This window comes from Cherax quadricarinatus, unplaced genomic scaffold (assembly GCF_038502225.1).
Source record: "Cherax quadricarinatus isolate ZL_2023a unplaced genomic scaffold, ASM3850222v1 Contig293, whole genome shotgun sequence".
Taxonomy (NCBI): Eukaryota; Metazoa; Arthropoda; class Malacostraca; order Decapoda; family Parastacidae; genus Cherax; species Cherax quadricarinatus.
Genome location: NW_027195319.1, coordinates 105,535 through 132,036, shown reverse-complemented (window position 1 = coordinate 132,036; position 26,502 = coordinate 105,535). Strand labels below are relative to the sequence as shown.

At 50.4% G+C, this 26,502-nt stretch overlaps 1 protein-coding gene across 1 annotated transcript in view; it reads right to left on the bottom strand.

Moving 5' to 3' along the window:
* Nucleotides 1-386: 386 nt before the first annotated feature.
* LOC128689923 (zinc metalloproteinase nas-13-like) overlaps nucleotides 387-26,502 on the bottom strand; it is a 61,054-nt gene continuing 34,938 nt past the window's right edge. Inside the window, exons 11-12 of the mRNA XM_070080301.1 lie at nucleotides 8,875-8,997; nucleotides 387-817 (exon numbers count right to left, since the gene is read on the bottom strand). Of these exons, the coding sequence (XP_069936402.1) occupies nucleotides 690-817; nucleotides 8,875-8,997 (251 nt within the window). The 3' untranslated portion in view covers nucleotides 387-689. The remainder of the gene's footprint in view (nucleotides 818-8,874; nucleotides 8,998-26,502) is intronic.

The following is a 26,502-nucleotide window of genomic DNA, read 5'->3' as shown; positions in this document are numbered from 1 at the left end:
GTACCACTGATCATGTCTCAGGCAACATACATGGTAGTACCACTGATCATGTCTCAGGCAACATCCATGGTAGTACCACTGATCATGTCTCAGGCAGCATCCATGGTAGTACCACTGATCATGTCTCAGGCAGAATCCATGGTAGTACCACTGATCATGTCTCAGGCAACATCCATGGTAGTACCACTGATCATGTCTCAGGCAGCATCCATGGTAGTACCACTGATCATGTCTCAGGCAACATACATGGTATTACCACTGATCATGTCTCAGGCAACATCCATGGTAGTACCACTGATCATGTCTCAGGCAACATACATGGTATTACCACTGATCATGTCTCAGGCAACATACATGGTATTACCACTGATCATGTCTCAGGCAGCATCCAAGGTAGTACCACTGATCATGTCTCAGACAGCATCCATGGTAGTACCACTGATCATGTCTCAGACAGCATCCATGGTGGCACCACTGATCATGTCTCAGGCAGCATCCATGGTAGTACCACTGATCATGTCTCAGGCAGCATCCATGGTATTATCATGACTGATGCTCATCTCAAGCAGCAGCACTGATCACAAAGCCTTGCTCCTGAACCCGGAGTTAAAACTGTAAAGCATATGCGGTGGTTTAACTTTGCGTGACGTCACCACTGTCTGCAAGCACAACCTGGTGAGCCTAGAGGTTCAACATTGCTTGCAAGACTTCCTGCAATAAAGCATCATGTAGTTTGGGTTGGTGCGGCACTGGCCTTTCTCAGCCCAGGCCTGACAGTGCTTGTTGCTGTCAATGCAGACATCAGGTTGGTAGTCAGCTGTAAGGGGAGAGAAGATTAGCGTGTGTTAGTCTGACTGACTGACAGTTGGGTAGACAGAAGCAGCGAGAAACATACATACATTCATACATAGATACATACATACATACATACATACATACATACATACATACATACATACATACATACATACATACATACATACATACATTCACACGTTTGTTTGAATCAATTGAGGCACCAGGAAACACACTGGAATATTCTCTGTACAGCTGATGCACTGTATGACTCAAAGAAAAATACTGACAAACAATGACATACACAGGAGTATACTGACGCCAAGTGAATCAAGTGAATCAAGCAGTGACATAAACAGGCGTATACTGAAGTCAAGTGAATCAAGCAGTGACATTAACAGGCGTATACTGAAGTCAAGTGAATCAAGCAGTGACATTAACAGGCGTATACTGAAGTCAAGTGAATCAAGCAGTGACATAAACAGGCGTATACTGAAATCAAGTGAATCAAGCAGTGACATAAACAGGCGTATACTGAAGTCAAGTGAATCAAGCAGTGACATAAACAGGCGTATACTGAAATCAAGTGAATCAAGCAGTGACATAAACAGGCGTATACTGAAGTCAAGTGAATCAAGCAGTGACATAAACAGGCGTATATTGATGTCAAGTGAGGCAAAAAGTGACATGAACAGGAGTATACTGATGTCAAGTGAATCAAGCAGTGACATACACATTCTCCAGAAATAAAATAAGACTTACACAACTCTAAATCAAGGTGAACCTTCCTTTACTCTAATGGTGCAAGTTTCAAATCAACCAGAAGATTCATTCTCCAGTTATATTACGGAATCCAACAATTTAAAGTTTATTTAATATGCCATAAAGCTGACATTTTTGATCCTACAGAAGATAAATACAAAAAAAATACCCTCCTTATAAATTCATCATTAAATATATTCATCATTCCTTACATATTCATCATTCGTTAAAGATCCATCATTCTTTAAACAACCATCGTTACATAAACATTCATCATATATTAAATATTCATCGTCACTTAAAGATTCATCACACTCCAGCACACTCCACTAGTGTGACACACTCCAGCACAGTCCACTAGTGTGACACACTCCAGCACAGTCCACTAGTGTGACACACTCCAGCACACTCCACTAGTGTGACACACTCCAGCACACTCAACTAGTGTGACACACTCCAGCACACTCCACTAGTGTGACACACTCCAGCACACTCCACTAGTGTGACACACTCCAGCACACTCCACTAGTGTGACACACTCCAGCACACTCCACTAGTGTGACACACTCCAGCACAGTCCACTAGTGTGACACACTCCAGCACAGTCCACTAGTGTGACACACTCCAGCACACTCCACTAGTGTGACACACTCCAGCACACTCAACTAGTGTGACACACTCCAGCACACTCCACTAGTGTGACACACTCCAGCACACTCCACTAGTGTGACACACTCCAGCACACTCCACTAGTGTGACACACTCCAGCACAGTCCACTAGTGTGACACACTCCAGCACACTCCACTAGTGTGACACACTCCAGCACACTCCACTAGTGTGACACACTCCAGCACACTCCACTAGTGTGACACACTCCAGCACACTCTACTAGTGTGACACACTCCAGCACACTCCACTAGTGTGACACACTCCAGCACACTCCACTAGTGTGACACACTCCAGCACACTCCACTAGTGTGACACACTCCAGCACATTCCACTAGTGTGACACACTCCAGCACACTCCACTAGTGTGACACACTCCAGCACACTCCACTAGTGTGACACACTCCAGCACACTCCACTAGTGTGACACACTCCAGCACACTCCACTAGTGTGACACACTCCAGCACACTCCACTAGTGTGACACACTCCAGCACACTCCACTAGTGTGACACACTCCAGCACACTCCACTAGTGTGACACACTCCAGCACACTCCACTAGTGTGACACACTCCAGCACACTCCACTAGTGTGACACACTCCAGCACACTCCACTAGTGTGACACACTCCAGCACACTCCACTAGTGTGACACACTCCAGCACACTCCACTAGTGTGACACACTCCAGCACACTCCAGTAGTGTGACACACTCCAGCACACTCCACTAGTGTGACACACTCCAGCACACTCCACTAGTGTGACACACTCCAGCACACTCCACTAGTGTGACACACTCCAGCACACTCCACTAGTGTGACACACTCCAGCACACTCCACTAGTGTGACACACTCCAGCACACTCCACTAGTGTGACACACTCCAGCACACACCACTAGTGTGACATGCACCACTGGTGTGACACACTCCAGCACACATCACTAGTGTGATAAACTCCAGCACACTCCACTAGTGTGACACACTCCAGCACACTCCACTAGTGTGACACACTCCAGCACACTCCACTAGTGTGACACACTCCAGCACACTCCACTAGTGTGACACACTCCAGCACACTCCACTAGTGTGACACACTCCAGCACACACCACTAGTGTGACACACTCCAGCACACACCACTAGTGTGACACACTCACTCCAGCACATACCACTAGTGTGACACACTCCAGCACACTCCACTAGTGTGACACACTCTAGCACACACCACTTGTGAGACACTCCAGCACATACCACTAGTGTGACACACTCCAGCACACTCCACTAGTGTGACACACTCTAGCACACACCACTAGTGTGACACACTCCAGCACATACCACTAGTGTGACACACTCCAGCACACGCCACTAGTGTGACACACTCCAGCACACACCACTAGTGTGACACACTCCAGCACACTCCACTAGTGTGACACACTCCAGCACACTCCACTAGTGTGACACACTCCAGCACACTCCACTAGTGTGACACACTCCAGCACACTCCACTAGTGTGACACACTCCAGCACACACTCCACTAGTGTGACACACTCCAGCACACTCCACTAGTGTGACACACTCCAGCACACTCCACTAGTGTGACACACTCCAGCACACTCCACTAGTGTGACACACTCCAGCACACTCCACTAGTGTGACACACTCCAGCACACTCCACTAGTGTGACACACTCCAGCACACTCCACTAGTGTGACACACTCCAGCACACTCCACTAGTGTGACACACTCCAGCACACTCCACTAGTGTGACACACTCCAGCACACTCCACTAGTGTGACACACTCCAGCACACACCACTAGTGTGACACACTCCAGCACACTCCACTAGTGTGACACACTCCAGCACACTCCACTAGTGTGACACACTCCAGCACACTCCACTAGTGTGACACACTCCAGCACACACCACTAGTGTGACACACTCCAGCACACTCCACTAGTGTGACACACTCCAGCACACTCCACTAGTGTGACACACTCCAGCACACTCCACTAGTGTGACACACTCCAGCACACTCCACTAGTGTGACACACTCCAGCACACTCCAGCACACACCACTAGTGTGACACTCCAGCACACTCCACTAGTGTAACACACTCCAGCACACTCCACTAGTGTGACACACTCTAGCACACACCACTAGTGTGACACACTCCAGCACACACCACTAGTGTGACACACTCCAGCACACTTCACTAGTGTGGTACACTCCAGCACAATCCACTAGTGTGACACACTCTAGCACACTCCACTAGTGTGACACACTCCAGCACACACCACTAGTGTGACACACTCCAGCACACACCACTAGTGTGACACACTCTAGCACACTCCACTAGTGTGACACACTCCATCACACACCACTAGTGTGACACTCCAGGACACACCACTAGTGTGACACACTCCAGCACACACCACTAGTGTGACACACTCCAGCACACACCACTAGTGTGACACACTCCAGCACACTCCACTAGTGTGACACACTCCAGCACACTCCACTAGTGTGACACACTCCAGCACACTCCACTAGTGTGACACACTCCAGCACACTCCACTAGTGCGACACACTCCAGCACACTCCACTAGTGTGACACACTCCAGCACACTCCACTAGTGTGACACACTCCAGCACACTCCACTAGTGTGACACACTCCAGCACACTCCACTAGTGTGACACACTCCAGCACACTCCAGCACACACCACTAGTGTGACACTCCAGCACACTCCACTAGTGTAACACACTCCAGCACACTCCACTAGTGTGACACACTCTAGCACACACCACTAGTGTGACACACTCCAGCACACACCACTAGTGTGACACACTCCAGCACACTTCACTAGTGTGGTACACTCCAGCACAATCCACTAGTGTGACACACTCTAGCACACTCCACTAGTGTGACACACTCCAGCACACACCACTAGTGTGACACACTCCAGCACACACCACTAGTGTGACACACTCTAGCACACTCCACTAGTGTGACACACTCCATCACACACCACTAGTGTGACACTCCAGGACACACCACTAGTGTGACACATTCCAGCATACACCACTAGTGTGACACACTCTAGCACACTCCACTAGTGTGACACACTCCAGCACACACCACTAGTGTGACACACTCCAGCACACACCACTAGTGTGACACACTCTAGCACACTCCACTTGTGTGACACACTCCATCACACACCACTAGTGTGACACTCCAGGACACACCACTAGTGTGACACACTCCAGCACACACCACTAGTGTGACACACTCCAGCACACACCACTAGTGCGACACACTCCATCACACACCACTAGTGTGACATACACCACTAGTGTGACACACTCTAGCACACTCAACTAGTGTGACACACTCCAGCACACACCGCCAGTGTGACACCCTCCAGCACACACCACTAGTGTGACACACTCCAGCACACACCACTAATGTGACGCACTCCAGCACACACCACTAGTGTGACACACTCCAGCATACACCACTAGTGTGACACACTCCAGCACACACCACTAGTGTGATGCACTCCAGCACACACCACTAGTGCGACACACTCCAGCACACACCAATAGTGTGACATGCACCACTAGTGTGACACACTCCAGCACACACCCCCTAGTGTGACACACTCCAGCACACACCACTGTGTGACACACTCCAGCACACACCACTAGTGTGACACACTCCAGCACACACCACTAGTGTGACGCACTCCAGCACACCCCACTAGTGTGACATGCACCACTAGAGTGACACACTCCAGCACACACCACCAGTGTGACGCCCTCCAGCACACACCACTAGTGTGACATGCACCACTAGTGTGACACACTCCAGCACACACCACTAATGTGACACACTCCAGCACACATCACTAGTGTGACACACTCCAGCATACACCACTAGTGTGACACACTCCAGCACACACCACTAGTGTGACACACTCCAGCATACACCACTAGTGTGACACACTCCAGCAAACACCACTAGTGTGACACACTCCAGCACACACCACTAGTGTGACACACTCCAGCACACACCACTAGTGCGACACACTCCAACACACACCACTAGTGTGACACACTCCAGCACACACCACTAGTGTGACACACTCCAACACACACACCACTAGTGTGACATGCACCACTAGGGTGACATGCATCACTAGTGTGACACACTCCAGCACACACCCCTAGTGTGACACACTCCAGCACACACCACTAGTGTGACACACTCCAGCACACACCACTAATGTGATACACTCCAGCACACACCACTAGTGTGACACACTCCAACACACACCACTAGTGTGACATGCACCACTAATGTGACACACTGCAGCACATACCACTAGTGTGACACACTCCAGCATACACCACTAGTGTGATACACTCCAGCACACACCACTAGTGTGACGCACTTCAGCACACACCACTAGTGTGACACACTTCAGCACACACAACTAGTGTGACACACTGCAGCTCACAACTCTAGTGTGACACACTTCAGGACACACTTACCACTAGTGTGACACACTCCAGCACACTCCACTAGTGTAACACACTCCAGTTCACACCACTATTGTGACACACTCTAGTACACACCACTAGATTGACATTCCAGCACACACCACTAGTGTGACACACTCCAGCACACACCACTAGTGTGACACACTCTAGCACACACCACTAGTGTGACATGCACCACTAGAGTGACACACTCCAGCACACACCACTAGTGTGAACCACTAATGTGACACACTCCAGCACATACCACTAGTGTGACACACTCCAGCACACACCACTAATGTGACACCGTCCAGCATACACCACTAGTGTGACACACTCCAGTACACACCACTAGTGTGGCACACTCCAACACACACCACTAGTGTGACACACTCCAGCACATACCACTAGTGTGACACACTGCAGCACACACCACTAGTGCGACACACTCCAGCACACACCACTAGTGTGACACACTTCAGCACACACCACTTGTGCGACACACTTCAGCACACACCACTAGTGTGACATGCACCATTAGTGTGACACACTCTAGCACACTCCACTAGTGTGACACACTCCAGCACACACCACTAGTGTGAAACACTCCAGCACACACCACTAGTGTGACATGCACCACTAGTGTGACATGCATCACTAGTGTGACACACTCCAGCACACACCACTAATGTGACACACTCCAGCATGCACAACTAGTGTGATACGTTCCAGCACACACCACTAGTGTGAAACACTTCAGCGCACACCACTAGTGTGACACACTGCAGCACACACCTCTAGTGTGACACACTTCAGGACACACTTACCACTAGTGTGACACACTCAAGCACACTCCACTAGTGTGACACACACCAGCACACACCACTAGTGTGACACACTCCAGTACACACTACTAGTTTGACACACTGCAGCACAGACCACTAGTGTGACACACTCTAGCACACACCACTAGTGTGACACACTGCAGCACACACCACTAGTGTGACACACTCCAGCACACACCACTAGTGTGAAACACTCCAGCACACACCACTAGTGCGACACACTCCAGCACACACCACTAGTGTGACATGCACCACTAGTGTGGCATGCATCACTAGTGTGACACACTCTAGCACACTCCACTAGTGTGACACACTCCAGCACACACCACTAGTGTGAAACACTCCAGCACACACCACTAGTGCGACACACTCCAGCACACACCACTAGTGTGACATGCACCACTAGTGTGACATGCATCACTAGTGTGACACACTCCAGCACACACCACTAATGTGACACACTCCAGCATGCACAACTAGTGTGATACGTTCCAGCACACACCACTAGTGTGACACACTTCAGCGCACACCACTAGTGTGACACACTGCAGCACACACCTCTAGTGTGACACACTTCAGGACACACTACCACTAGTGTGACACACTCAAGCACACTCCACTAGTGTGACACACACCAGCACACACCACTAGTGTGACACACTCCAGTACACACTACTAGTTTGACACACTGCAGCACACACAACTAGTGTGACACACTGCAGCACACACCACTAGTGTGACACACTCTAGCACACACCACTAGTGTGACACACTGCAGCACACACCACTAGTGTGACACACTCCAGCACACACCACTAGTGTGACACACTCCAGCACACACCACTAGTGTGACACACTCCAGCACACACCACTAGTGTGACACTCTCCAGCACACACCACTAGTGTGACACACTCCAGCACACACCACTAGTGTGACACTCCAGCACACACCACTAGTGTGACACTCCAGCACACACCACTAGTGTGACACACTCCAGCACACACCACTAGTGTGACACACTCCAGCACACACCACTAGTGTGACACACTCCAGCACACACCACTAGTGTGACACACTCCAGCACACACCACTAGTGTGACACACTCCAGCACACACCACTAGTGTGACACTCCAGCACACACCACTAGTGTGACACACTCCAGCACACACAACTAATGTGATACACTCCAGCACACACCTCTAGTGTGACACTTCAGGACACACTTACCACTAGTGTGACACACTTCAGGACACACTTACCACTAGTGTGACACACTCCACAACTCTTCTTACAGAAAAGACTCATATAACTGGGGTTGCTAAAGCATTCGTTCTTCTTTGCCCAGAAGACACAGTGTTCGTTGTTGTCTGAGCACTCTGTACCTGTGTTGGTAAACAATACAAATTAATTGTTGCTTTGGCAGACAACTGGTAGAATATTGTAATTGATTTGACATTAATTCATATTACGTGTCCTTGTCTGAAAATTCAATGGAATCTAGCCTAATGACTGATATGGACATGGAATCTTGCCTAATCACAATGGTTCATTTGACAAGAACACGGAGCCTAGCCTAATAAAAGTGGTTCTTTTGACAAAGACAGGGAACCTTGCCTAATGACAGTGGTTCTCCTGACAAAGACATGGAACCTAGCCTAATAACAGTGGTTTCGCTGACATGGACTTGGAACCTTGCCTAATGACAGCGGTTCTTCTTGCATGGACATGGAACCGAGCCTAATGACAGTGGTTCTTCTGATTTTTATTTGCCCATTATTATGAAATATTCGAGTCTATATATTCTAAATAAACTGCTGAAATAAAGACTCTTTTCTAAAATTGAATTACGGTCGTAGTTACTAACTACGAACGTAAAAGCTGATTCAACAAATATGTTCTCTCTGTTCTCCTCTGGGCAAAAATTGCAGCCGTATTAGTCGTTTTTGCCTGAGAATGAATTTATGTCCAGCAGTCTGAGGTCTTGTGTCGTCCGTCTCGCAGACTGACTGATGTGTCAGCTCAATCTGATGACAAGTTTTTCTTAATGTAATTATGATCCACTGTATTTATGATAAGTAAGTAAGTTTATTCAGGTATACACAAATACGGTTACATAGATTATCATACAAAGCAGTATATGTGCAGAGAACCTGGGATAACCCAAAAAAAGTCAGTGACTTATTTCCATTATAATATAAAGGTGATACTATTTTATTATTATTCTATGAAGGAGATAATAACATCTTATAAGAACATAAGAAAGAAGGAACACTGCAACAGGCCTACTGACCCATGTGGAGCAGGTCCATGTGACCCCCCCCCGTGGATTAGCCCAATGACCCCCCCCCGGATTAGCCCAATGACCCCTACCCCCGATTAGCCCAATGACCCACCCAGTCTGGTCACCTTCACTCAAGGAAGGAACACTGAACCAGACCCAGCAGCACAAGCTAGTCAGGTCCAACTCACACCCACCCACACCCACTCATGTATTTATCTAACCTATTTTTAAAACTACACAACGTTTTAGCCTCAATAACTGTTCTCGGGAGTTTGTTCCACTCATCCACAACTCTATTACCAAACCAGTGCTTTCCTATATCCTTCCTGAATCTGAATTTTTCCAACTTGAAACCATTGCTGCGAGTCCTGTCTTGGCTGGAAATTTTCAGCACTCTCTTTACATACCCTTTATTTATTCCTGTTTCCAATTATACACCTCGATCATATCTTCCCTAATTCTACGCCTGTCGACACGAGGGTCATTAAGACTACTACACAAGGGTCATTAAGACTACTACACGAGGGTCATTAAGACTACTACACGAGGGTCATTAAGACTATTTACAATACGAGGGTCATTACTAGGAATAAGGTAAAATTACACGTGTGTTAGCTAAAAAATTTAAAAAAATTATTCCACTCCCTTTTTGTAGCTACATTCATCAGACACCTTTTGGCACTCTTCTTGAACTGGTTCATGCTATGACTGACTTTGACATGTGCAGGCAGTCTGTTCCATTCCTTTATTGCTGTACAATAAAAGGTGTTTGAAGCCTGGCCACTGTATCTAAAGTTAAGTCGCTAACGAAGATAATGGTTACAACCATAACCCTAATTTTTAAAGTGGTGGAGGGGTAAGCCAGCGGAAGCTCTCGGGTCAGTATATGACTGATACCTGAGTCAGGGAACACTTGTCCTGTTACCTGACAGACCTTACCTAACTAAACATAAGTCGTGGTTTCGTTCCTTTGCTCTTTCCTCCGTATTATGACCAAGGTCATAATGTGATTAATTTATATGTATTATCCACTTAATATTATACTCTGGGTTTCTTTAATATTAGCTAAATTAAAGATTCCACTAGTTTATAATATTATCTGATTTTGGAATATACCCGGGTATGATGTATATATATATATCTTGAGTAATGTGTTAGATAGATACTCCTGGCTAAGGTTTATAACAAGGTATCTCCATTGGTGGGTAGTTTGCACCGCTCTACCCTCTCCCCCTTTTGACGAGTTGATGTCATGAAGGAATTTACTGTATATGGCAGTTCACTCTCTCTGCTGACTCAGTGTGCATTGACTGAGCTACCCTCCTAGTACTCCGCCTTATTCTCACTTGGATAGAGAATTGGGTTATAGAAACTCCTGATCCAGCTTGTGGTTTATTGTGAAGTCTGCTGACAATGATATACAGTTATCTTCAGGTTACGATGTGACGACCAGTGTCAAGCTTAGAACTTTATGATATATTCCTTATGCCAGGGAGTTACTCAGAAAAAGTGTTAATTCTCAATATATGTACTTACACACAAGTAATGTTACTATTGAGGAAGCGATAATATTCCTCTGATCATTGTCAAGTGTAATGACCATATTGACATGTACATTCTATTTAAGAGTTTGCTTGTGTGAAGGAAAGTTTCTGACAGTGATATTTAATAGATACTTATGAATATCTAAAGTATTTAAGCTTTTAAATAAAGAGAAACTTGAAAAGACTGAGTAACTATTATTTGTGCCTTACATTTCTAAGTTTGGAAACATATCCTTTCATTCTATGAAGTGTGTTGTTACGGAATGCACTAACCTGGCTAAAGATTAAGATTTGAACCGTAACAAGTGGGGGCCTGTCCGGGATCTTTGAACTTCTTGACCATGGATCGTGACATATCACAGTTGGTGAAGAACCTGACTCCAGATACGCTGAAGACTTTACCACTGCAACAATGCTGGCAAGTTGCTAGATATTTAGGAGTTTCATATAACAATCGTTATATAGCGAGTACTGTCCGTTCTATAATACAGAACATACTGTTTTCTCAGCCCTCTGATACTGTCCCGAGGTTGGACTCGCATGACAAAACACCCTCGGAGGAATCTTTATCCCTTGGAGTAGCTCATTTGGTGGCTTCATTTGAAGGCCTCACTTTGGGAGCAGAGGCTATGTCTCGGGACAACGTACCGCCTGATTCGTGTAATGAGAGCCCATTAGCTAGCCCTGGTCATGTGGGGGCGACCGGAGGTGGAGCTCGTCCCAAACTTCGCCTAGAGGGACTCTCTCCTCCCACTCCTCCAGTACCTTTGACTCCTCTCACACTCGAACACTTTCAACGTCTGGAACATCTTATAAAGTTGCAAACAGAGCAACTGGAATCCCAGCGCCTGCTGTATAAAGAGGAGTTCGAGAGGGAAAACATCAGATTCGAGAGGCAAAAAGAAGAAAAGAGTAAGTCGCCTGCTACTCAAGCCTTGACCTTTGACCTGCACAGGGCTGCCTCATTAGTGCCCAGATTTTGTGAAACAGACTTGGACACTTACTTCGACGCATTTGAGAATCAGGCACGAGGGATGAGATGGCCTCGTGAACATTGGGCTACCTTACTTCACACCACACTTAAGGGTAAGGCTCAATCATGTACTGCAGCTCTCCCGTATGATAAGTATGCAGATTACGAGGCAGTTAAGAAGATCATTTTAAAGGAGTATGACTTACTTCCTGTAAGTTATCAGCGCACCTTCCGCTCTCTACGAAGACTGCCCGGCCAAACCTGGGTTGAATTTGCCCGGCAAAAGAAGGTGGCTCTAGAGCGATGGTTGAGGTCATCTGAGTGTGATACTATGGAGCGTCTGATGCAGTTGATCTTGCAAGAAGAATTTCAGAACTCTCTGACGGGCGATGTACGCTCCTTTGTTATCGAACACCAGACTGCAGATGTGTTGGCCTCTGCTTCTCTAGCTGATCACTTTGAGATAACCTCTCAATTGACCAAGGAAAAAGGGTCTAGAGAGAAAGCCAATTTATGTTCTCCTAAGAGTCAGTCTTTCTCTCCTAGGAAAATGGATCAGCAGACCTCTCCTCCTCATTCAGCAAAAGCCTACTCGAATGTCGTCCACAGTAATGGTAAAGGAAAACCATCTTACGAGGGAAATGCATCAAGAAGAGGCCCAACTTGCTCTTATTGTCAGAAACCAGGACATTGGAGGCGCTCATGTTTCCAATTAAATCGAGACCGTAGGCGGTCAGGTTCTGAAACATTACCTGTACAGATGACGTCTTCCTCAAAATCGAAGTGCCTAATTCCCTCTGAGTTGTTCGCAGATAAAGTTTCGGAAGCCATGTTGCCTTACTTCTTTAAGGGTAAGGCTGGTGTTACAGAGGACCAAATGGTGGACATAGTATCCTATCGGGATACGGGAAGCTACCTGACCTTACTGAGAAAAGGAGTACTTCCTCTAAATGATGACACTTATATTAACCTGGATGTTTTGCTAGAAGGTTACGGTGGCACTATCACAAGAGTACCCCTTCATAAGGTATATGTGAACGTCGATTCATATCAAGGTGAAGCTGTTGTAGGCCTTTCTGAAACTGATTTTCCCATTAAGAGTGTAGATCTATTGGTGGGAAATGATTTAGGAAGAGGAGGAATTTGCCAAGAACCTTATGTTATAGAGAAGTTCTCTGGAGAGAATTATGCCATTGAAGGGTGTAAGGAAGGTCCTCGTCTATTCCCTCTTACAGCCATAACCAGGGCTATGGCTAAGAATTTGGAACCACTGCCTACTCCTGATGAACCCTCAGATTGGGGTTTGGATACTCTGTTCAGTGCCAGTGATCAACAAGAAGTCGAAAATCAGCCTCCAAAATCCCAAGTGGTAGATTTTGCCCCATTACGGAGTAGCGATTTTAATCGTGAAAATTTAGTAAAAGAACAGCTTGAAGACCCGTCGTTGAAACGGGCAAGGGATCAAGCGCTTACTGAGATGGAAGCTGAGGGTAAGGAAGAATGTTTTTATTACTCTGACGGTATCCTGATGAAGAAATTTCCGTCGACTTCAGCTAATTCATGTCTCAAGCCAAAACAGCTTTTGGTTTTACCTGTCCGGTTTCGGGAGTTAGCATTGGAAGTGGCACATTCTAGCCCCATGGGCGGACACTTGGGAATAAGAAAGACTTTAGGAAAATTAGCCCGATATTTCTTCTGGCCCAAGATGAAGGATACCGTGACTGAGTACTTGAGAAACTGTGCTATTTGCCAGCTCATTGGGAAGCCTGCTCATAAACCTCCTCCTGCACCCCTCTTGCCTATTGCCGTAGAAGGCGAACCCTTTTCTCGGCTCGTAATAGACTGTGTGGGACCTCTCCCAAAAACTAGGCTTGGCAATCAATATCTTCTTACGATAATGGATACGACTACTCGGTATCCAGAGGCTGTGCCCCTTCGCAAGATTAGTGCCAAGGCTATTGTGAGAGTCCTATTTAGATTCTTCGCACAGTTCGGATTCCCTAAGGAGATTCAATCTGACAGAGGGACGAATTTCACATCAAAAATTTTCCGTGAAGCTATGTCCAGGGTTGGAGTTAAACCCATTGTTTCAACAGCATATAGACCCCAAACCCAGGGTGTCATAGAGAGATTTCACCAAACCCTGAAGATCATGATGAGGGCATACTGTGAGCAGTTCTCAACGGACTGGGATGAAGGTATTCCTTTCCTCCTCCTTGCCTTAAGAGAGAGCGAACAGGAGAGTTTAGGATTTAGTCCTTTTGAACTCATTTATGGTCATGCGGTCCGAGGACCGTTAGTAATGTTAAAGGACGTATGGTCTGGGAAAATGGAGCCTTCTTTATGTTTATCCCCCTCGGCAATGCAAAAACACTTGGCTTTTACTCAGCAATTGGCCGCTGACAACCTCCGACAAGCTCAAAACCGTATGAAACAACATTATGACAAGACTGCTGTTGAGCGTTCATTAAATGTGGGAGCTTTAAAGCCGGTGCCAGGCCATACCTTGCAACCCAAGTATGAGGGTCCAATGGAGGTGATTAAGAAGCTGAGTAAGGTAAATTACGTGGTAAGAACACCAGGAAGAAGAAAGTCGACCCGAACTTACCATATAAATCAGCTAAAGAAATACTACGAGGGACTTGTTCCTGTGGCTGCGGTGAGGTCACCGGAAGGTGACTCGAGTAAAGAAGATTGTTCACGTGGAGTAGAGATAAGACTGAAGAACTCGGAAATAATGGAAACCTTAGATGAGTATGACTTAAGAAATCGTAATGACACGATTTGCAATCGTGTCATTACGATTTCTTAAGTCATGTTGACGGCAGTGAAGGGACTTGAGCTAGAGTTCGTCACGGCCACGCTAGCTGGAGATTCGTCTGTAAAAACTTGCATTTGTGGTCACAGAGGTGCCTGTGCTAACCTTCCTATGGTGTAGAAATATACCTAGTTGGATGAATCTTATTGTGGCTAGCTGGTCTAGTGGTTAGCGCGACGGGCTGGAGTTTTGAGACTCTATGACCGCGGGTTCAATCCCGGCCGGGGGTATGGTTTAGATGAGTATCTCGGTAACTTAGAAAAGGAAAGATCAAGTGAAATCCGAGACTTGATTTCCACTTATGGAAGTCTCTTTGGAGATATCCCCAGACAGTGCACCATGGGGATCCACGATGTTGACGTGCAAGGAGCTGCTCCTATTAAACAAGCTCCATATAGAGTCAGCCCACTAAAGAATAAAGCGTTGCGGGAGGAAATAAGTTTCTTGTTCGATCATGGTTTGATTGAACATAGCAAAAGCCCTTGGGCTTCACCGTGTGTCCTTGTACCCAAGTCGGACGGTTCATTTAGAATGTGTACCGACTATCGGAAAGTAAATTCCCTAACAGTGCCTGACGGATTCCCCCTTCCCAGGGTTGACGACCTAATAGACAGCGTTGCCAGTGCTAAGTATGTCAGTCGTTTGGACCTCCTGCGTGGTTATTATCAAGTGCCTTTATCGCCTCGAGCGCAGGAGATTTCTTCTTTCACCGTGCCTGGAGGCCTGTTCAACTACAGGGTGATGCCCTTCGGGCTCTGCAACGCTGCCTCGACCTTCCAGAGGCTTATGAATCGGCTAACGTACGACTTGGAAGGAACGGAAGCCTACCTAGATGATCTAGTAGTATTCAGCGACGACTGGCCTCAACACCTGATTCGGCTGGAAGCTCTCTTGAAAAGGCTAGATGAACACCATTTTACCGTCAACCTTGCCAAGTGTGAGTTTGGTCAGGCCCGGATAAAATATCTGGGATTTAATATAGGGCAAGGCACGGTTGCCCCCGTTGATGCAAAGATTCATGCTATTGTGGATTTTCCTGCTCCACAGGACAAGAAAGGTATACAGAGGTTTCTAGGGATGGCCGGTTACTACCGCCGGTTTTGCCCTAATTTTTCGCAAGTGGCAGCACCGCTGTTTGAACTTACAAGTTCTAAAGTTCCTTTTAAATGGACGACTACAAGTGAGTTAGCCTTTACTCGTCTAAAGCGTCTACTTGGTTCCTCTCCAGTTCTACAGAGTCCGGTGTTTGACGTTCCCTTTACTTTACAAGTGGATGCCAGCGAGTATGCAGTCGGTGCTGTCCTTCTACAACCTTCCTCCTCTTCTGATCTTTTACACCCAGTCTGTTATTTTTTTGCAAAATTGAAACCCCATCAATTAAGTTATGCAACCGTTGAAAAGGAGGCACTAGCATTGGTCTTAGCCTTGGAACACTTTGAAGTCTATCTCGGGACTACCCCTCATAAAATTAGAGTAAAAACAGATCATAATCCCTTAACCTTTTTAAACACCATGAAGGCTAAGAATGCTAGAATACAAAGATGGTCCCTTAGGATACAACCTTTTTCTATAAGCATTAACCATATTAGAGGAACTGATAATGTTATTGCTGACACTCTGTCCCGTCCTTAAGACATGTAATTAAATTTGAATTTATAAAAGAGGATTTGTAGTGCACTTTTATAGGTATGTATTTGTTTAATGCATTTTCTTAATGCTATTTGTTTACTTACAGTTATCTGATTCTTGTAACCACTGAGGAGACCTGTCACGTAAGCCACCATATGGTATCCAGAACTTATTTCTGTGGTGGCAGTCTCCTGTTGTCTTACCCTGACTTCTCCTGCTACCAATGGTCACTTAAGGCCTCTTTATGAGAAACACCTCTATCAGAAGCTCTGGTTACGTGGTGTCTACACATACGTGGTTTGGCGACACCAGACTTTTAATTTTCTTGTTGGAGAAGCAACATTTGTCATCAGGGTCTTTGTCAGAGGAATGACTTGTATTCTGGCTTATATTCTGTTTTTAAAGTCCTCTTTTACGGCGAAGTTTAGTCCCCGAAAGGGGGGGGTGTATTATGACCAAGGTCATAATGTGATTAATTTATATGTATTATCCACTTAATATTATACTCTGGGTTTCTTTAATATTAGCTAAATTAAAGATTCCACTAGTTTATAATATTATCTGATTTTGGAATATACCCGGGTATGATGTATATATATATATATATCTTGAGTAATGTGTTAGGTAGGTACACCTGGCTAAGGTTTATAACAAGGTATCTCCATTGGTGGGTAGTTTGCACCGCTCTACCCTCTCCCCCTTTTGACGAGTTGATGTCATGAAGGAATTTACTGTATATGGCAGTTCACTCTCTCTGCTGACTAAGTGTGCATTGACTGAGCTACCCTCCTAGTACTCCGCCTTATTCTCACTTGGATAGAGAATTGGGTTATAGAAACTCCTGATCCAGCTTGTGGTTTATTGTGAAGTCTGCTGACAATGATATACAGTTGTCTTCAGGTTACGATGTGACGACCAGTGTCAAGCTTAGAACTTTATGATATATTCCTTATGCCAGGGAGTTACTCAGAAAAAGTGTTAATTCTCAATATATGTACTTACACACAAGTAATGTTACTATTGAGGAAGCGATAATATTCCTCTGATCATTGTCAAGTGTAATGACCATATTGACATGTACATTCTATTTAAGAGTTTTCTTGTGTGAAGGAAAGTTTCTGACAGTGATATTTAATAGATACTTATGAATATCTAAAGTATTTAAGCTTTTAAATAAAGAGAAACTTGAAAAGACTGAGTAACTATTATTTGTGCCTTACATTTCTAAGTTTGGAAACATATCCTTTCATTCTATGAAGTGTGTTGTTACGGAATGCACTAACCTGGCTAAAGATTAAGATTTGAACCGTAACACTCCGTTATATTCATTATATGGTGGGTGAGTGCTATTTTTTGCTTTGCTTCATTTATATAAAAAGTTTATTCTCAGATACATCAAGTTTATTTTTGTTTAGATAAATTGAAAGTCGTATATATATATATATATACATATATATATATATATATATATATATATATATATATATATATATATATATATATATATATATTAGTTATGACGTGAGTATATTAGTAATGACTTAATTATTTCCTAGTTAAGACCTGATTCTCAGTGCTGATGTGATTATTTCTTAATTAAAACCTGAGAGCCACATACATAACATAAGGACAGTATCCTAAGTTAAGAGCAGTCACGTTATTTATATCTATCTTCCTGATCTTCCTTCCTCTCTCTCTCTCTCTCTCTCTCTCTCTCTCTCTCTCTCTCTCTCTCTCTCTCTCTCTCTCTCTCTCTCTCTCTATCTATCTATCTATCTATCTATCTTCCCTCTTCCATTTTTCCCTTCCAGGTTTCCTTTTCTCACTGTTTTCTTCTTTTTATCTTCCTCATCATCCCTCCCTTTCTTCCTTCCTCCCTACCCACCACCATCCGTCCCTCCCTACCCACCACCATCCGTCCCTCCCTACCCACCACCATCCGTCCCTCCCTACCCACCACCATCCGTCCCTCTCTACCCACCACCATCCGTCCCTCCCTACCCACCACCATCTGTCCCTCCCTACCCACCACCATCCGTCCCTCCCTACCCACCACCATCCGTCCATCCCTACCCACCACCATCCGTCCCTCTCTACCCACCACCATCCGTCCCTCCCTACCCACCACCATCCGTCCCTCCCTACCCACCACCATCTGTCCCTCCCTACCCACCACCATCCGTCCCTCCCTAACCACCACCATCCGTCCCTCCAAACAAACCACCAACCGTCCCTCCCTACCCACCACCATCCGTCCCTCCATACCCACCAGGACCCGTCCCTCCCTACCCACCACCATCCGTCCCTCCCTACCCACCACCATCCCTCCCTCCCTACCCACCACCATCCGTCCCTCCCTACCCACCACCATCAGTCCCTCCCTACCCACCACCATCCATCCCTCCATACAAACCAGGACCCGTCCCTCCCTACCCACCACCATCCGTCCCTCCCTACCCACCACCATCCGCCCCTTCCTACCCACCACCATCCGTCCCTCCCTACCCACCACCATCCGTCCCTCCCTACCCACCAACATCCGTCTCTAACTACCCACCACCATCCGTCCCTCGCTACCCACCACCATCCGTCCCTACCTACCCACCACCATCCGTCCCACCCTACCCACCACAATCCGTCTTTCCCTACCCACCACCATCCGTCCCTCCCTACCCACCACCATCCGTCCCACCCAACCCACCACCATCAGTCCCTCTCTACCCACCACCATCCGTACCTCCCTACCCACCACCATCCGTCCCTCCCTACCCACCACCATCCGTCCCTCCCTACCCACCACCATCCGTCCCTCCCTACCCACCACCATCCATCTCTCCCTACCCACCACCATCCGTCCCTCACTACCCACCACCATCCGTCCCTCCCTACCCACCACCATCCGTCCCTCCCTACCCACCACCATCCGTCCCTCTCTACCCACCACAATCCGTCTCCTCCTACTCACCACCATCCGTCCCTTCCTACCCACCAGGACCCATCCCTACCTACCCACCACCATCCGTCCCTCCCTACCCACCACCATCCATCCCTTCCTACCCACCACCATCTGTCCCTCTCTACCCACCACCATCCGTCTCTCCCTAGCCACCACCATCCGTCCCTCCCTACCCACCAGGAAACATCCCTCCCTACCCACCACCATCCATCCTTCCCTACCCACCACCATCCATCCCTCCCTACCCACCACCATCCATCCCTCCCTACCCACCACCATCCATCCCTCCCTACCCACCACAATCCGTCCCTACCTACCCACCACCATCCATCCCTTCCTACCCACCACCATCTGTCCCTCTCTACCCACCACCATCCGTAATTCCCTACCCACCACCATCTGTCCCTCCCTACCCACCACCATCCGTCCCTCCCTACCCATCACCATCCGTCCCTCCCTACCCACCACCATCCGTCTCTCCAGTCCCACCACCATCCGTCCCTCCCTACCCACGAACATTCGTCCCTCCCTTCCCACCACCATCCGTCCCTCCCTACCCACCACCATCAGTCCCTCCCTACCCACCACCATCCGTCCCTCCCTACCCACCACCATCTGTCCCTCCCTACCCATCACCATCCATCCCTCCCTACCCACCACCATCCGTCCCTCCCTACCCACCACCATCCGTCCGTTCCTACCCACGAATATCCGTCCCTCCCTACAAACCACCATCCATCCCTCCCTACCCACCACCATCCGTCCCTCTCTACCCACCACAATCCATCTCTACCTACACACCACCATCCGTCCCTCCATACCCACCAGGACCCGTCCCTCCCTACCCACCACCATCCGTCCCTCCGTACCCACCACCATCCATCCTTCCCTACCCACCACCATCCGTCCCTGCCTACCCACCACCATCTGTCCCTCCATACCCACCAGGACCCGTCCCTCCCTACCCACCACCATCCGTCCCTCCCTACCCACCACCGTCCGTCCCTCCCTTCCCACCACAATCCGTCCCTCCCTACCCACCACCATCCATCCCTCTCTACCCACCACCATCCGTCCCTCACTACCCACCACCTTCCGTCCCTCCATACCCACCACCATCAGTCCCTCCATACCCATCACCATCCATCCCTTTCTGCAAACCACCATCCGTCTCTCCCTACCCACCACAATCCATCCCTCCCTACCCACCAGGACCCGTCCCTCCCTACCCACCACCCTCCGTCGCTCCCTACCCACCACCATCCATCCCTCTCTACCCACCACCATCCGTCCCTCCTTACCCACCACCATCTGTCCCTCAATACCCACCACCATCCGTCCCTCCCTACCCACCACAATCCATCCTTCCTTACCCACCAGGACCCGTCCCTCCCTACCCACCACCAGCCGTCCCTCCCTCCCCACCACCATCCATCCCTCCCTACCCACCACCATCCATCCCTCCCTACCCACCACCATCCATCCCTCCCTACACACCACCATCCATCCCTCCCTACCCATCACCATCCGTCCCTCATTACCCACCACCATCCATCCCTCCCTACCCACCACCATCCGTCCCTCCCTACCCACCAACATCCGTCCCTCCTTACCCACCACCATCAGTCCCTCTCTACCCACCACCATCCGTACCTCCCTACCCACCACCATCCGTCCCTCCCTACCCACCACCATCCATCTCTCCCTACCCACCAACATCCGTCCCTCCCTACCCACCACCATCCATCCCTCCCTACCCACCACCATCCGTCCCTCCCTACCCACCACCATCCGTCCCTCCCTACCCACCACCATCCGTCCCTCTCTACCCACCACAATCCGTCTCTTCCTACTCACCACCATCCGTCCCTCCCTACCCACCACAATCGGTCCCTCCCTACCCACCAGGACCCATCCCTCCCTACCCACCACCATCCATCCCTCCCTACCCAGCACCATCCATCCCTCCTTACCCACCACCATCCATCCCTCCCTACCCACCACAATCCGTCCCTCCCTACCCACCACCATCCGTCCCTCCCTACCCACCACAATCGGTCCCTCCCTACCCACCACCATCCGTCCTTCCCTACCCACCACCATCCGTCCCTCCCCACCCACCACCATCCGTCGCTCACTACCCACCACCATCCGTCCCAAACTACCCACGATGATCCGTCCCTCCCTACCCACCACCATCCGTCACTCCCTACCCATCACCATCATTCCCTCCCTACCCACCACCATCCGTCCCTCCCTACCCACCACCATCCGTCCGTTCCTACCCACGTATATCCGTCCCTCCCTACCCACCACCATCCATCCCTCCCTACCCACCACCATCCGTCCCTCTCTACCCACCACAATCCATCACTTCCTACTCACCACCCTCCGTCCCTCCATACCCACCAGGACCTATCCATCCCTACCCACCACCATCCGTCCTTCCCTACCCACCACCATCCGTCCCTCCCTACCTACCACCATCCATCCGTACCTACCCACCACCATCTGTCCCTCCCAACCCACCAGGACCCGTCCCTCCCTACCCACCACCATCCGTCCTTCTCTACCCACCGCCATCCGTCCCTCCCTACCCACCACCATCCATCCCTTCCTACCCACCACCATCCGTCCCTCCCTACCCACCACAATCCATCCCTCCCTACCCACCACCATCCATCCCTCTCTACCCACCACCATCCGTCCCTCCCTACCCACCACCATCCGTCCCTCCCTACCCATCACCATCCGTCCCTCCCTACCCACCACCATCAGTCCCTCTCTACCCACCACCATCCGTCCCTCCCTACCCACCACCATCCGTCCCTCCCTACCCACGAACATCCGTCCCTCCCTACCCACCAAAATCCGTCCCTCCCTACCCACCACCATCAGTCCCTCCCTATCCCCCACCATCCGTCACTCCCTACCCACCATCATCTGTCCCTCCCTACCCATCACCATCCGTCCCTCCCTACCCACCACCATCCGTCCCTCCCTACCCACGAACATCCGTCCCTCCCTACCCACCACCATCCGTCCCTCCCTACCCACGAATATCCGTCCCTCCCTACCCACCACCATCCGTCCCTCTCTACCCACCACAATCCATCTCTTCCTACTCACCACCATCCATCCCTCCATACCCACCAGGACCCATCCCACCCTACCCACCACCATCCGTCCCTCCCTACCCACCACCATCCATCCCTCCCTACCCACCACCATCCGTCCCTACCTACCCACCACCATCTGTCCCTCCATACCCACCAGGACCCGTCCCTCCCTACCCACCACCATCCGTCCCTCTCTACCCACCGCAATCCGTCCCTCCCTACCCACCACCATCCATCCTTTCCTACCCACCACCATCCGTCCCTCCCTACCCACCACAATCCATCCCTCCCTACCCACCACCATCCATCCCTCTCTACCCACCACCATCCGTCCCTCCCTACCCACCACCATCCGTCCCTCAATACCCATCACCATCCGTCCCTCTCTACCCACCACCATCCGTCTCTCCCTACCCACTACAATCCATCCCTCCCTACCCACCAGGACCCATCCCTCCCTACCCACCACCATCCGTCCCTCCCTACCCACCACCATCCATCCCTCCCTACCCACCACCATCCATCCCTCCCTACCCACCACCATCCGTCCCTCTCTACCCACCACAATCCGTCTCTTCCTACTCACCACCATCCGTCCCTTCCTACCCACCAGGACCCGTCCCTCCCTTCCCACCACCATCCGTCCCTCCCTACCCACCACCATCCGTCCCTCCCAACCCACCACCATCTGTCCCTCTCTACCCACCACCATCCGTCTCTCCCTACCCACCACCATCCGTCCCTCCCTACCCACCAGGACCCGTCCCTCCCTACCCACCACCATCCGTCCCTCCCTACCCATCACCATCCGTCCCTCTCTACCTACCACCATCCGTCTTTCCCTACCCACCACAATCCATCCCTCCCTACCCACCAGGACCCGTCCCTCCCTACCCACCACCATCCGTCCCTCCCTACCCACCACCATCCATCCCTCCCTACCCACCACAATCGGTCCCTCCCTACCCACCACCATCCGTCCCTCCCTACCCACCACAATCGGTCCCTCCCTACCCACCACCATCCATCCCTCCCTACCCACCACCATCTGTCCCTCCCTACCCACCACCATCCGTCCCTGCCTACCCACCACCATCCGTCCCTCCCGACCCACCCCCATCCGTCCCTCCCTACCCACCACCATCCGTCCCTCCCTACCCACCACCATCCGTCCCTCCCTACCCACCAACATCCGTCCCTCCCTACCCACCACCATCCGTCCCTCTCTACCCACCACCATCAGTCCCTCTCTACCCACCACCATCCGTCCCTCCCTACCCACCACCATCCGTCCCTCCCGACCAACCACCATCCATCTCTCCCTACCCACCACCATCCATCCCTCCCTACCCACCACCATCCATCCCTCCCTACCCAGCACCATCCGTCCCTCCCTACCCATCACCATCCGTCCCTCCCTACCCACCACCATCCGTCCCTCTCTACCCACCACAATCCATCTCTTCCTACTCACCACCATCTGTCCCTTCCTACCCACCAGGACCCGTCCGTCCCTACCCACCACCGTCCGTCCCTCCCTACCCACCACCATCCGTCCCTCGCTACCCACCACCATCTGTCCCTCTCTACCCACCACCATCTGTCTCTCCCTAGCCACCACCATGCGTCCCTCCCTACCCACCAGAACCCATCCCTCCCTACCCACCACCATCCATCCCTCCCTACCCACCACCATCCATCCCTCCCTACCCAACACCATCCATCCCTCCCTACCCACCACAATCCGTCCCTCCCTACCCACCACCATCCGTCCCTTCCTACCCACCACAATCGGTCCCTCCCTACCCTCCACCATCCGTCCTTCCATACCCACCACCATCTGTCCCTCCCGACCCACCACCATCCGTCCCTCCCTACCCAACACCATCCGTCCCTCCCTACCCACCACCATCCGTCGCTCCCTACCCACCACCATCCGTCCCTCCCAACCCACCAAGATCCGTCCCTCCCTACCCACGACCATCCGTCCCTCCCTACCCACCACCATCAGTCCCTACCTACCCACCACCATCTGCCCCTCCCTAACCATCACCATCCGTCCCTCCCTACCCACCACCATCCATCCATCCCTACCCACCACCATCCGTCCTTTCCTACCCACGAATATCCGTCCCTCCCTACCCACCACCATCCATCCCTCCCTACCCACCACCATCCGTCCCTCTCTACCTACCACCATCCGTCTCTCCCTACCCACCACAATCCATCCCTCCCTACCCACCAGGACCCGTCCCTCCTTACCCACCACCTTCCGTCCCTCCCTACCCACCACCATTAATCCCTCCTTACCGGCCACCATCCGTCCCTCCCTACCCACCACCATCCTTCCATCCCTACCCACCACAATCGGTCCCTCCCTACCCACCACCATCCGTCCCTCCCTACCCACCACAATCGGTCATTCCCTACCCACCACCATCCGTCCCTCCCTACCCACAACCATCTGTCCCTCCCTACCCACCACCATCCGTCCCTCCCTACCCACCACCATCCGTCCATCCCTACCCACCACCATCCGTCCCTTTCTACCCACCAACATCCGTCCCTCCCTACCCACCACCATCCGTCCCTCCCTACCCACCACAATCAGTCCCTCTCTACCCACGACCATCCGTCCCTCCCTACCCACCACCATCCGTCCCTCCCTACCCACCACCATCCATCTCTCCCTACCCACCACCATCCGTCCCTCTCTACCGACCACCATCCATCCCTCCCTCCCCACCACCATCCGTCCCTCCCTACCCACCACCAACCGTCCCTCCCTACCCACCACCATCCGTCCCTCTCTACCCACCATAATCCATCTCTTCCTACTCACCACCATCCGTCCCTTCCTACCCACCAGGACCCGTCCCTCATTACCCACCACCATCCGTCCCTCCCTACCCACCACCATCCGTCCCTCCCTACCCACCACCATCTGTCCCTCTCTACCCACCACCATCTGTCTCTCCCTAGCCACCACCATCCGTCCCTCCCTACCCACCAGGACCCATCCCTCCCTACCCACCACCATCCATCCCTCCCTACCCACCACCATCCATCCCTCCCTACCCACCACCATCCATCCCTCCCTACCCACCACAATCCGTCCCTCCCTACACACCACCATCCATCCCTCCCTACCCACCACCATCCGTCCCTCCCTACCCATCACCATCCATCCCTCCCTACCCACCACCATCCGTCTCTCCCTACCCACCACCATCCGTCTCTCACTACCCACGAAGATCCGTCCCTCCCTACCCATCACCATCCATCCCTCCCTACCCACCACCATCCGTCTCTCCCTACCCACCACCATCTGTCCCTCCCTACCCACGAAGATCCGTCCCTCCCTACCCACCACCATCCGTCCCTCCCTACCCATCACCATCCATCCCTCCCTACCCACCACCATCCGTCCCTCCCTACCCACCACCATCAGTCCCTCCCTACCCACCACCATCTGTCCCTCCCTACCCATCACCATCCGTCCCTCCCTTCCCACCACCATACGTCACTCCCTACCCATCACCATCCGTCCCTCTCTACCCACCACCA